The sequence below is a fragment of the Octopus bimaculoides genome, chromosome 12 (assembly GCF_001194135.2).
Source record: "Octopus bimaculoides isolate UCB-OBI-ISO-001 chromosome 12, ASM119413v2, whole genome shotgun sequence".
Taxonomy (NCBI): Eukaryota; Metazoa; Mollusca; class Cephalopoda; order Octopoda; family Octopodidae; genus Octopus; species Octopus bimaculoides.
The window spans coordinates 61179079-61192597 of NC_068992.1; the positions used below are offsets into that span (position 1 = coordinate 61179079).

A 13519-nucleotide genomic window follows, 5' to 3' on the forward strand; every position below is an offset into this window, starting at 1 on the left:
GAGAGAGAGAGAGAGAGAGAGGTGTAGGAAAACACTCACACAAAAATGATTTATTTGAACACCCATAAATTTTATTTTTCTTCTATTTTTAAGCTTTGTTAAATTATTTGCTAAATGGGAGAAATTTATTTAGAGTAAGAGAACAATCTAAATTTCAGCATTATTATTCTCTAAGGTTCTTCTGTCTGTTATTTTTGGAAGTCTGCTAATTTTTGCCTTTTACTGCTCTTTCCTCGCTTTCTCCTTCATATTCTCTCTTCATTTTTCTTTTCTAGAGCTCTTACTCTCTATGGCTTTTTAAATCATACACTCTTTCCATTTATAACAGCATTCTACCTTGTTGTCTCTCTGTTTTTGCATCCATAGTTTTTATTCTCTCTCTCTCTCTCTCTCTCTCTCTCTCTCTCTCAGTTTTCTCTTTCTTTCTACATTGTCCTCCTCTCTATGTCTGCCATTTTCTTTCTCTGTATCTTTCACCTTCTCTTTGCACCCTTTCTCTCTGACTCGCTCTTTGTGTATTTCCCTCTCTCTATTTTGTCCACCCCCTCTCGTTTTCTATCACCTCTTCTCTTCATTCATCTCTATCTGCTCATCTTTCCTTTCTCTTTTGATCTGTGCATGCCCATTCTCTCTTATGCTGTCTACATCCCTTCGTCTCTGTCTGTTTCTCTCTTTCTTTCCCCTCTCTCTCTTTCCTTCATTAATGCATCACTTTCCATCTCTCTCTCTCCCTCCCTTCCTCCCTCAGTCTATGCTTTTCATTATTTCTATTTTTCCCTGTATATGGATCACACACACACACACACACACACACACACACACACACACACACACACACACACACTTCTTTAACTGCTACTGTCTGCTGTTCTCAACTTTCAGACATTTAAAAAAAATATTTTTTAAATAATTGTATTTTATTAATATTTTTCTGTGTGTGTGTGTGTGTGTGTGTGTGTGTGTGTGTGTGTGTGTGTTGTCATTGAAAATCTCTATTGGTTTGTTGGGATTAACCAACTTATGATTAAGTAGTTTGCACTGACGGATACATTTAAGGATTTGCTCTTCCCACATTGAGTGGGTCAGGTGACCACCTAAAGTGTTGTGTAATAAGTTATGTAATTGCAATATACAAAGTAAATGCCTGTTACTTTACTAGGTCCATGGAATGATTTGAGTTCAGCATTAAAAGCAAATGAAACACTCATATGAATTACAATATAACACAATAAATATATACATACACACACACGCACTAGACTACCTATAACCCGTTGGGGTCACTGACGGTTGAGGTTATAAAACATTGAAGCTGATTTCAAGATTGCATTGAAATGAAAGTTGATTTCATGATTATTCAGTTAAATATTTCAATTCATTTGTGTCGTAGATCTGGTTTACAAGTTCATGTTTAAGGTTTTATTGATTATTCACAGCATCTAATAGAAATAGAACTTCTGAGATAAACTTGAACTCCAGTAACAGCATTTATTTATGTCATATGTGCATACTTCTACAAAAATGTAAAAGGAATTGTTATATAACATAAACATAAAATTAATGGAAACAGTTTTCACAATATTATATATTCCCATTTCAGGGTTATGTTACTTTTGGAGTATTTTCCCATCATGTGCCATTTTGGTTATTTATGAAGGTACCCCAAAAAACTGCTTATCTCGAGATTCCATGGCACAATTTGTGAAACTTGTTTTATTCCATTTGTATTCACATTTCAGGGGTGCCTTTTAGAGTATTTTCTAATTACGCACCGGTTTGGCTGTATTAAATTACAGATAAGAATGCAAGCAAGCAATCGCAGAGTTTTAGTAGTAGTAGTAGTAGTATATTACACAATACTCTTTGGCTATTGTTTAAGGTTAGTAGCATTGCATGTAAGCAGGTGTATGGGCACAAAATAAAGCTAACCATGGAAGAAAATCTACAAAATCAAATTCCCACTGAATTATGGCTAATTTTTAACTGGAAAAGTCTTAGAAGTTTTCTATGATAAGACACATGGATGAAATAGTTTCTTGCTATCTTGCTTTGACTTCTTGCTTTGACTTCTTGCTTGTCACTGAATATTGAACTATATTTATATTCAGATTAGCATATGTGTCTGCTGTGTCATACAAGCATAAGTTACTTCAGTCCAGTGATGTATGAATGTCTCATTCATGAGCTAGCTATCACATCATCTAGCTAGATGAAGAAATCATCATGTGTACTAATGTATAAATGAATTAGCATATTTCTAGAATTACACTCATGTGTTTGTGTAATTCATATTGTAATTGTGCTCTTCAGTAGGATGACCTTCAAGTAATGTGTATATGTCTATCTGTAGTTAGAGGGATATATATATATATATATATATATATATATATATATATATATATATATATATACATGTTTTTATGATCCTTATGTTTCCTTTCCATGCTGGCATGAGTTGGATGGGTTGTCACAGTCTAATTCATTTCCGAACCAGAGTTAAAGATTAAAATATCCCATTTGCACACTGTTGGTGGAATGAAAAAAAGCACCCAGTACATGCTGTAAAGTGGTTGGCATTAGGAAGGGCATCAAGCCATAGAGACCACACCAAAGTGGACATTGGAGCATAATGCTGTCCTTGGACTGATCATATTCTGTCAAACTGTCCAAGCATGCCAACATGGAAAATGGACATTAAATGATGATGGAGTTCCACAATGAAAAACATCTTGGTGACTCTTTGTTCATTGACTTTCACGTAACTGGAAATCAATGGAGGAGATAAATTTGGCATTACAGAATCCGACTTTCAGCTTGGATTTTTAAGAGTGCAAATACTTACGTAATGCAAGGGATATCTCTATGTGTATGTATGTGTCTCCTGCTACATATATATATATATATATATATATATAAGGAGAGGGTATCCCCTGCATTACACACACAAGCTCAAACATTCATCTGAAACCAAAGTTTCATTCATACATTATACAATTACAGAGACTTTGGTGCTGCATGTTCTTGTTGTTGTTATAAAGGAACACCTCACCTATAAGATATATAACATGGGACTGTGAATGAGTAACAAGAGTAAAGCCTGTGTGGGACACAAGTAGGGATGTGTAGGCTAAAGGGCTTCAGGTAAATAAAGATAAATTTTAAAATAACACTCTACTTCATGTGGTGAGTGTACTTGCATTTCTATCCCCTGAGGGGGTGGGTTTTTCATTGTGTGTGCGCTCTGCGCTCAGGATTTTTTTCTCTTACTCATCTGTCAATCTTTGATAAATACAAAACCTGTTTTAATGGAGTATATTATTATTGTTATATTTTTGTCAATCAATTTTTATTATTTGTATTATTACCTTTCCTTTTCAGTGAGCTAAAGCAAACTTAACCAACATCATTGCATTTAATTAATTGATTGATTACATTTTCTAATATAAAAAAAATTTAAAAATAAACCATGTCATATATTGTTTTGTTTGTTTTTATTTAAAGGAAACTAAAATAAAAAAAACAAAAAAACAAAACATTCAGCAAGAAACTAAAATAAAAAAAAAACAAAAAAACAAAAAATTCAGCAAGACATTGAAAATGTCTAAAATTATTTCAAGCTTATTTTAAGAAATCCATTTTAGTTGTTATAAAATTAGTTGAATTTATTTCTGTAACATTCTAAGATTTAAATATAGATATCTTCTAAATTTTTTAAATGTTTAGATTCACCCATAAAAACACAAAAATTATGTTTCCTTTTTATTTTCCTTTTGTTTCATGGCTTAGTGGTTAGGGTGTTGCACTCACAATTAGGTGGTGATTTGTGTTCTTGAGCAAAACACTTCATCTCATGTTACTCTGTGATCACTTCGACACCTGATGCATGGTACAACATGCACCTGTTCAGACAGCATCAATTTGATGGAGAGAGTGAGCTAATGTGCGGCACAAATATTTGACCTCTATAAACAAATCATTTATGCAGGTCATTTGGCAAAGAGCTGAACACTCATACATTGTCTTCAATGGGAGAGTTCATTATTATTATTAAGTGAGAGAGCAGTGCATGCCATCAAAGTGACACTCCAGTACAAATATACAAAGTCCAATATACCCATCATGACTACATGTCTGATAAGGGTACACCACACATAGGCATCACAACCAAATGTGTGTGACATGGTGATCTCATATCAAGATAAACAGTGCATGACCCTTCAGGTGGGGCCCAGTTAGGATCTTCTGCAGGTTGAGTAACCTATCTTGCCCAAAAGGTCCTCTGCTTGTGATCAGAGATGTACATATCATCAGCCACTAAGGGACATGCTCAACTGGTTAAGGTCAAACAAGCAAATCGGTGCTATTGAGCAGAATATCTGTTGTAAACCATAATCATTATTATTATAGCAGTGAGCTGGCAGAATTGTTAGCACACCAGACAAAATGCTTAGTTGCATTTCATTTACCTTTATTCTTTAGCATTCAAATGCTACTGAGGTTGACTTTGCCTTTCATCCTTTTGGTGTTGATTAAACAAATACCAGTTGAACACTGGAGTTGATGCAGTTGACTAACCCTCCTCCCTCAAAATTTCATGCCTTGTACCTATAGTAGAAAGGTTTATTATCATTTTTATGGCAGTGAGATGGTAGTGAGATTAATATGTCTGGCCAAAATGCTTAGCAGCATTTCTAGCTTTACGTTCTAAGTTCAAATACCACCAAGGCTGATTTTGCTTTCCATCCTTTTAGAGTCAACAAAATTAGTACCAGTTGAACACTGGGGTTGATGTAATTGACTAACCTCTTCCAACACCAAAGTTTCAGGCCTTGTGTCTATAGTGGAAAGAATTATTATTACTATTACTACTATTATTATTTTTGTTATTATTATTTACTAATATTATTTGCATTATTATTTTCGTTTGCATTATGATTTTTGTTATTTAAAAAAAATTTATAATTTCGGTATTTTTAATGTTTGCTTTCTTCAAATGATATGTTTTTCAGTATTTTAAGCCATTAAATTGTATTATTTGATGCTTGTAATTACTTTTTATGGTCTCCTGTTTTTACTTATTGTATGTGTGTGTATATTTAACAGAAAAAATAACACACACACACACACACACACTCTCTCTCTCTCTCTAAGATTCTCTCTTTCACACTCACTCACAGACTTACATGCACATAGATTAATTTTACATATTTCCCACAATGATATATTTTGTTCTGCATGTAATGCGATACATATCAAATATATATTCTATATAAAATAGAGGCCATTAACCATTGTTGTCTGTATAATTTCATTTCATTATATTAAAACTATTCTTAAATCATCATCATCCTCATCATTTTAATGTCCACTTTTCTATGTTTGCATGGGTCAGAAGGGGTTTATTGAGGCAGATTTTCTATGGTAGTTTTCCCCTTTTTGTCACCAACTCTCACCTATTTCCAAACAAGATGATATTTTCCCATGGCCATACATGTTCTTGAAGAATATTAGAAATGAAGGACACTGCTTGTATGATAGTGACAATCATTTTACAACTATCATGTAATGTCAAGATGAGGGGAGACACACACACGCACATTCATATAGGATGGGATTCTTTCAGTTTCCATCAACCAAATCCACTCACAAGGCTTCAAAAGATTTAATCCATCATTCAGTTTAACACTATCATCTTGGTCTGTTTTTAGAAGAGTCCACTTTATTACTAATTTTTGAATGAAGTCTCCACCCTAAAGATAGCTTCTTTCTTTCCTTGCACCAATCATAACATTTTTGAAATGGTCATGGACGCTACCATTTCTCTTCTGATGAAGTTATTGAAAAAAAAAAAAATTCAAGGATGGTAATCAAACCTTCCTCATGTGAGTTCAGTTAACCTTTCAGCTCTTTTGATACTAATTTGCCTGAGACTGACCCTTGTTTTACCACTTCAGTTCCACATACCGACTTAATAGCATCAGTTGGGCAAGTATCTTGATCAACTAAAGTCTTGTGAATAGATTTAGTTGATAGAAACTGAAAGAAGCCCACCATTGTGTGTGTGTGTGTGACTTTTCTTGACATTGTGTGATTTCTAACTAAGTGTTACTGTTATACCAGCAGTATCATCTATTTTCAATATTTTGCAAAAGCATGTCAGGTCATGGGGAAATATTATCTTGCTAAGAAAGAAGTGATCGTTGGTGACAGGAAGGGCTTGCAGCTATAGAAAATCTGACCCATGCAAGTATGGAAAAGTGGACATTGAAACAATGATGATTTGGATGGGTAGGAAGAAACTAATTTTGAATTACTGGAAACGTCTACAAAATCAACTCTCTTTCTGAGACGACATTTTAAAATCTATAATCAGGAGATTAAAGATTGCACGGGTACACCTTTCAAAAATGTAAATATCTTTATTTGAGGCAATACTTGCAAATGACAGATATAAATATTGTTGTTTCTCCCCAGGGCAATTCTGATTGAGCAAGCCTAGGATCAAAGATTTTTCCGATGTGCAGTTCCATTTTGCTTCGTATATTAATGACTAAATCCATCCCATGTGTCCTATTCTTTCAATACTGTAGGATGTAATTTGAAGGGAAAGTGGTTTGCTATTTCTAACAGATTAGGTGACAACATAGATGTTTCCTATGTTGGCTCACAGATAAACTCCTTTTTATCTCTGAATATATATATATATATATATATATATATATATATATATATATATATATATGTGTGTGTGTGTGTGTGTGTGTGTGTGTGTGTGTGAGTGGGTGCATATGTTTGTGTAGATTACTTTTGAAGCATTTGTGCTAAGTAACTTTTGATTCAGTCTTTGGTGGTAGTGATAATATGAAGATACTGTTTGTAATGGTTAAGAATAGAATAGAAAACCAGATGTCTACTATGTGGGTGTGATGGTAGGTTGTTGCAAGGTGGGAGTGGTTAGGAAGTGCTGAAATGTGTTTATAGTTAGACAGACATGGACAGACAGGGTGGTACCTTAAATTCCACTTGCTTTAGGTGGCCAGAGTATGTTAAATTTCTAGGAAAGTTTCTGTAGGAGGTTGATGCTTTTTCACATGCTAGAAGTGTCTAATTTATTATTATTATTATTATTATTATTATTATTCCACTGAGGTTGACTTTGCCTTTCATCCTTTCAGGGTCAATAAAATAAGTACCAGTTGATTGCTGGGGTCAATGTAATTGACTTACCCTCTGCCTTGAACTTGCTGGCCTCATGCCAAAATTTGAAATCATTATTATTATTAAGGTGGCGAGCTGGCAGAATGGTTAGCATGCCAGGTGAACTGCTTAGTAGCACTTTGTCTGTTTTTGCATTTTGAGTTCAAATTCCGCTGAGGTCGACTTTGCCTTTCATCCTTTCCGGGTTGATAAAATAAGCACCAGTCAAGTATTGGGGTTGATGTAATTGATTTACATCCTCCCACCAAAATTTCAGGCCTTGTGCCTACGGTAGAAAGGATTCTTATTGTTGTTGTTGATGATGTTCTTTTAATCTTGGGTTTTGTTAGAACTCTCAGAGTCTAGCATGCATAGCAGGTTTGCTGCCTACAGCCTACAGTACCATGCTATCTGTTCTTTTCAGCTATTTAATACTTTCCTGATTATTGTAGCAGTGCCAAGGTAGCAAACCTTTTGTAACAGTTCTACTGGGCACTCTATTCCAATTCGCTTTATATTTCTCTTGATGCCTTCTGATACTGTTCCCAAGGACCCAACAGTAATTGGCACTATCTTCACCTTCTTCATTTTCTATAACTGGGCTATTTCGTACTTAAGATTATTATTATTGTTGAGTGAGAGCAGTGCATGCCATCAAAGTGACACTGGGGTACAAATATACGAAGCCCAATATGCCCATAATGACTACCCATCTGATAAGAGTACACAAGGGACATGCATTACAACAGTGTGCTTGACATAGTGATCTTATATTGAGATAAACAGTGCATGTCCTTGCAGGTAGGGCCCAGTTAGAGTTTTCTCTCAGGAGTTCCCTCTTTGCTCATGTTTTTCTTGCAGTTGTTGACTGACTTAATGTTCCAAACAAAATATTAATGACATTAATTTCACTAGTCTTGGATAGGTTGCAAATATCATGAATCTTGTTCCTTCCTCCAGACCTAGCAAGTCAAGGGCAAAACTGCTGAGTTGAACTCAGGGTCAGAAACAATTATGAGTGTGCAAGTTTGGAACTTATTAATAGTTTCTTAGTGTAGAATTGAATGTCATTGTTATAGTTTTATTTAAGAAGTGCAAATATGGGACTTACTAGCGAAGAAAGGAAGGAGCACTCTGTCGGTTATGACAACGAGGGTCCTAGCTGATACGATCAACTGAACTGCTTGCTTGTGAAATTAACGTGCAAGTGGCTGAGTACTCCACAGACATGTGTACCCTTAACGAAGTTCTCAGGGAGATTCAGTGGGATTCAGTGTGACAAGGTTGGCCCTTTGAAATACAGGTACTACTCACTTTTGCCAGCTGAGTGGACTGGAGCAACATGAAATAAAGTGCCTTACTCAAGGACACAACACATCACCAGGGATTGAACTCATGAGCTGAATGCCCTAACCACTAAGCTATGAGCCTTACTAGCAGCTACTTTAAATAGTTTAGTAGTGACACAGCCAGTTGATTGTCCTTCTAAACAAAAAGCAAAGGATAACAAGAAAGCAAAAGCAAAGGTGATTACCAAACAATAAAATAACATTACATGTATAGGAAAGCCTATGTGAGTGACTTGACCACCATCTGGTCTCTTGGTGTGTTAGAAATAGAAACCAAATCTGTTCTACATCATGCCATACCATCTTCAAAGATGGAAGGGTGCATTGGATAATATAGTGTAGTCCTGGGTACAATGCACCTACAAGAGAGATGGCATTGTCATGATTGGAACGTCTTTCATGATCAGTCAACTCAGTCAGAGATATTGCTGGTCTAACTTACTACAACTACATGTCTCTGATGCACATACACCAACACATACATATTGCAGTTATGTACCATAAAGTCTGTTTCATGTATGATTTTGTATGTTTCTTTTCATTGTTTATTATTATTATTATTATTATTATTATTATTCATTTATTTATTTATTTATTCCCTCTGTCTTCCAACACAAAACTCTGTTTCAAAGCTTACATTCTGCAAGTATGTCATGTTAAGTTTGCTTTAATTTTTTTCGATTTGCTTCATCAACTAAAATGCCAGTTACTTTTTGCTGAAGATGACTAATTAACTACTTTGCTTGAAAAGGTTGTTTAATTTTGTGCATCATCATCATCATCATCATATGTCAGTTACTATGACAGTCGTCATCATCATGCTCCTTGTCTACTGTTGTCATTAATTCTGTCATCATCATCATTATTATTGTTATTATTAGAGTCAAGAGGGTAATGGATTGACTGTTAGAATCCATTAGGCTAAATTTATCTTGCAGTATTAATTAAGGCTAAATTTACCTCAGTTAATTATCTTTAAAATATTTTTATATCTTTGTTTCTTCATTTTGTATTTAAGTCTTGTGACAGCTGGACTTGGCATTTTGTCCCCTTGAATAACAGTTGATAGGTGAAATAACAATAATTAAAAAAAAAAACAAAAACAATTTGTAACTCTTAATTGGGTTACTTGTTTTTTTTTTGTTTTTTTTTGCTGTCATGTAGTGTATGTCAAGCATTATGTTATTTTACCAAGCCCTTACGTGTGACAGGCTTCCATACAATTTCTATTTCTGAAATTCTACTCCAAAGGCACTGGTTAACTTTAGGCTAGGTATAAGAAATGTACCAAAGATAGTAAACCCCTTGTCAACTAGCATGAAGCTGCCCCCTGCCCAACCCCAGGCTTGTAGTCCTACGAATTGCATAGTGACCTCACTAGTGCAGGTGGCATGAAAAAAACACGTAGTCTACACTGTAAAATGGTTGGTATTAGGAAGGGCATTCAGCCATAAAACCATGCCAAAACAGACAATGAGCAGTCTTTAGAGAAACCAGTTCCTTCTAAACTGTCCAACCCATGCTAGCATGGAACATGGACATTAAATGATAATGATGATGTGTAGAGCAATCAAGAACTTGTGTCTAGTGTTGTTTGTTTTTATGCTTGCCTTCTCTTCTATTTGTTGTCTGCTCAACCACAAAGTATTTACTGGTCAGAGCAGTTAAGTTCAAAAAAGAAGTTGTGATGTTGTTTAGCCTCTGTGGGATCGAACCTGGAACCTCATGATTCATGAATTGCTGATCAAACTTCTTCATTCAACTATGTTGTGGTCATTTGAGTGGTGTAATGAAACAGTAAGCAATTGTTTTCGGCTTGTTAATTCACCTTCCTATCAAGTTAACTCTAGTATGGGATTTTCAGGTAATGTGAGATTAACCTTTATAAAATCCCTGAAAATATTTTTTTAAATATCAATATTCAACAAGATTTCTATACAAATAGTTGGAAATATACTTTGCAGCTCTTATTAGGAATAAGCATAAATGTGATAAAAAAAAATTGACACCTCATTCTGGGGTTTAATATTTGTTAGATATTTTTTCATTATCCTCATCATCATCATCATAATTATCATTTTTATGATAATTGTTTTTTATGTTTCCTAATAAAATCTATATTTCTTTTAATATTTCCATTTCAGGATGTTTAATAAAATATATACACTTAAACAAAAATTAAAGAAAAACTGTTTAATAATATGAATAATAAATTCTCTTGTTGGTCCCCAACAGCCTAACAAGTTGTTAAGAACAATGCAAACAAACATAAAACACAAATACAACAATTGAGAAACATTGGGATTGGTGATGGCCTGCATGGAGTAAAGGGGCTGAAATCAATAAAGCAGTAAAAACAAATTAATAATAATAATCAATAGCAATATAAAACAGTGGTTCTTAATCTGGACAGTAGTAATCCCCAAGAGAATATTGTGAACTCACAAAAGACTGGCAAGTTTTAAGGGAGAGAACTCCTTTTAAAATCTTAAGAAATTTTTTTTTAGAAATAAAATAATTTAACAAGGTGCAATATTTATGTTTTAAACATGTTTTTGAAGAAAAAAAGTCTTTCTTTAGCTTAGAATATAAGTTGGACAAGAAGACATGAATGATGTGCCAAAGTCGAATATAATTTCATTATATAAGTCCTTGTCTTTAGTAATTTCCTTAACATTTGACATTAGGAGCATTGATCTATGCAAATATCTAAAAAGAGGTATGTGGTGGAGTAGAATAGTAGAAGAAAATCATTACCATCATCAATGGATAATAAACCACTGAGCACAATTTTTGATTAAAATGTTTTGCATTTCTTTTTTTTTTTTTTTTTTTTTTTCACAAATGCTCCTTTCATAAAATATGTGAAGGGGACATGAGTAAAGTGGGGGTGCTGAACTACAAAATATTGAATCACTGATGTATACCAACAAAATATCAAGAAAGGATCCTCCAAAATAGTTTGTTAGATGGCAACCAACCACATGCAGTAACTTCCCTTCTGTCACATACAAACACAAACGCAAACCTCAAATTACATTGGCACACCAAATAATTATAATAATATTAATACTAACAACACTGATAATGATATTTCTATTAATATTCATTAATATATTTTTTTTACTTTCTTATTTCTTTATTATTAAAAAAATTAATATATTTTTATATTGTTTTAAAATTTAATATCTCATGTAATAATAACAATAATATAAAATATAAACATAAGACTTTGCTCTTGAATAAGAGTTATATTTCAGGTTTAAATAATATCTTGATTTTTCCATACTTGGAAAGTTAGGTAAGTATACCATTGTCTACACTTATAAATATCTGACTGATTCTTTTTCTCTTTTTAAATTACTAGGTGTCAATCCAATGGTGCTGTGCTTCCGTGTGAAGTTTTACCCAGAAGATCCCATGTCTCTACATGAAGAAATAACAAGGTATTAATTCAATATATTTTTATTGTTATTGTGAAGGCATGTGATTCAGTGGTTTGCACATTGGGCTTATAACTGTGATGCCGTAAGGTCAGTTCCCAGACTGAGCTCTGTGTTGTGTTCTTGAGCAAGACATTTTACTTCACATTGTTCCTGTTCACTCGGCTCATTCAGAAAGGAGTTGCAACATTACTGGTGCCAAGCTGTATCCGTTTTTGCACTTCCCTTAGGAATATTGGTGGCATAGAGAGGGAAGTGACTGCTGGACTTTTCCCCAAACAACCTTACTCAGACTTGTGCCTTGAAGGGGAACTTTCTAGGGGCAACCTCATTGCCATTTATGACTGGAGGGGATTTTTATCCATTATTATTATTATTATTATAGTGTTGGAAAATCTTGCAGTATTTTTGCCAGTTCTTTACATTTCTGCTTCACATTTCATCCTCTCGGGGTCAATAAATTAGGTACCAGTGAAACACTGGGATCAATGTAATAGACTAGTCCTCTCCCCACAAATTTCAGGCCTTGTGCCTTTTGGTAGAAAGGATTATTATTATTATTATAATGATAATCATTATTTATTCTTCCTCTTCAGATACTGCTTGTTCCTGCAACTCCGAAGAGATCTACATCATGGCCGTTTACTGTGCCCCCCAAGTGATGCTAACCTTTTGGCAGCCTACATAATACAGTGTAAGTTATCCAATTGTCATTGATAAGTCACTTCTGTTGTAAACTATATAGATCAATGTTTTATTCAGTGTTTTATATTTGGTATGCAATAAACAATAAAGCATGAGTGTATAACTTAGTGGTTAGGCTGTTGCACTCACAATCACGAGTCTGGACAGTGCATTGTGTTTTTGAGCAAAGCACTTCATTTCACATTGCTCTGTGATCATTTGAACATCTGACATGCACCTGTACAGGCAACATCGATTTGATAGAGGGAGTAAGCTAATGCACAGCATGAAATATTTGATCACTATAAACAAATCATCTGTGCAGGTTGTTTAGCAGTAAATTACAGAACTTGTCTTTCTTGAACTCATGAGACTACCTTTATACAATAAGATGTGAATGCTTGTGGCCTAATAGTTAGACCATTAGAATATAATTTGTAATGTTGATGGTTCCATTCCAAGACTATTTTTCAAGGTACTTCGTTTCTTGGTACTTCATTCTACTCAGCTGAAAATGAGTTACATCTGCTGCAGAGCAGCACCTCACAGACTGTTATCTCCCAAATTTTACCCCAAAATCTTGCAAATGCCAAAATGCTATTGGCTGTTGATGGTTACAGCACACTGCATGATGGTGATGCAGTAAGGCAAATGGCGAGAACAGCAAGCGATATTTGTTGAATCCTTGAAATACATCAAAACAAAATATTTTGGTCAATATTGCTTTCATCCTTCTGGGGTTGATAAAATAAAGGACCAGTTGAGTACTGGGATTGATATATTTAGCTGGTCCTTCCGCCTATATCCAAATTTCTAGCTTTTTGGAAGAATTTCCAATTGGGAAAT

At 34.3% G+C, this 13519-nt stretch overlaps 1 protein-coding gene across 11 annotated transcripts in view; it reads left to right on the forward strand.

Moving 5' to 3' along the window:
• The window catches only part of LOC128246976 (FERM domain-containing protein 5-like), a 276439-nt gene that overhangs the window by 148332 nt on the left and 114588 nt on the right, over positions 1 to 13519 (forward strand). For all 11 annotated transcript variants that reach the window (XR_001409851.2, XM_014920490.2, XM_014920484.2 and 8 more), the window contains 2 exons: positions 11914 to 11992; positions 12586 to 12683. Coding sequence is in view for 10 of the 11 variants with exons in the window: in XM_014920490.2 (XP_014775976.1) it covers positions 11914 to 11992; positions 12586 to 12683 (177 nt within the window). In the remaining variant the exon portion in view is untranslated. The remainder of the gene's footprint in view (positions 1 to 11913; positions 11993 to 12585; positions 12684 to 13519) is intronic.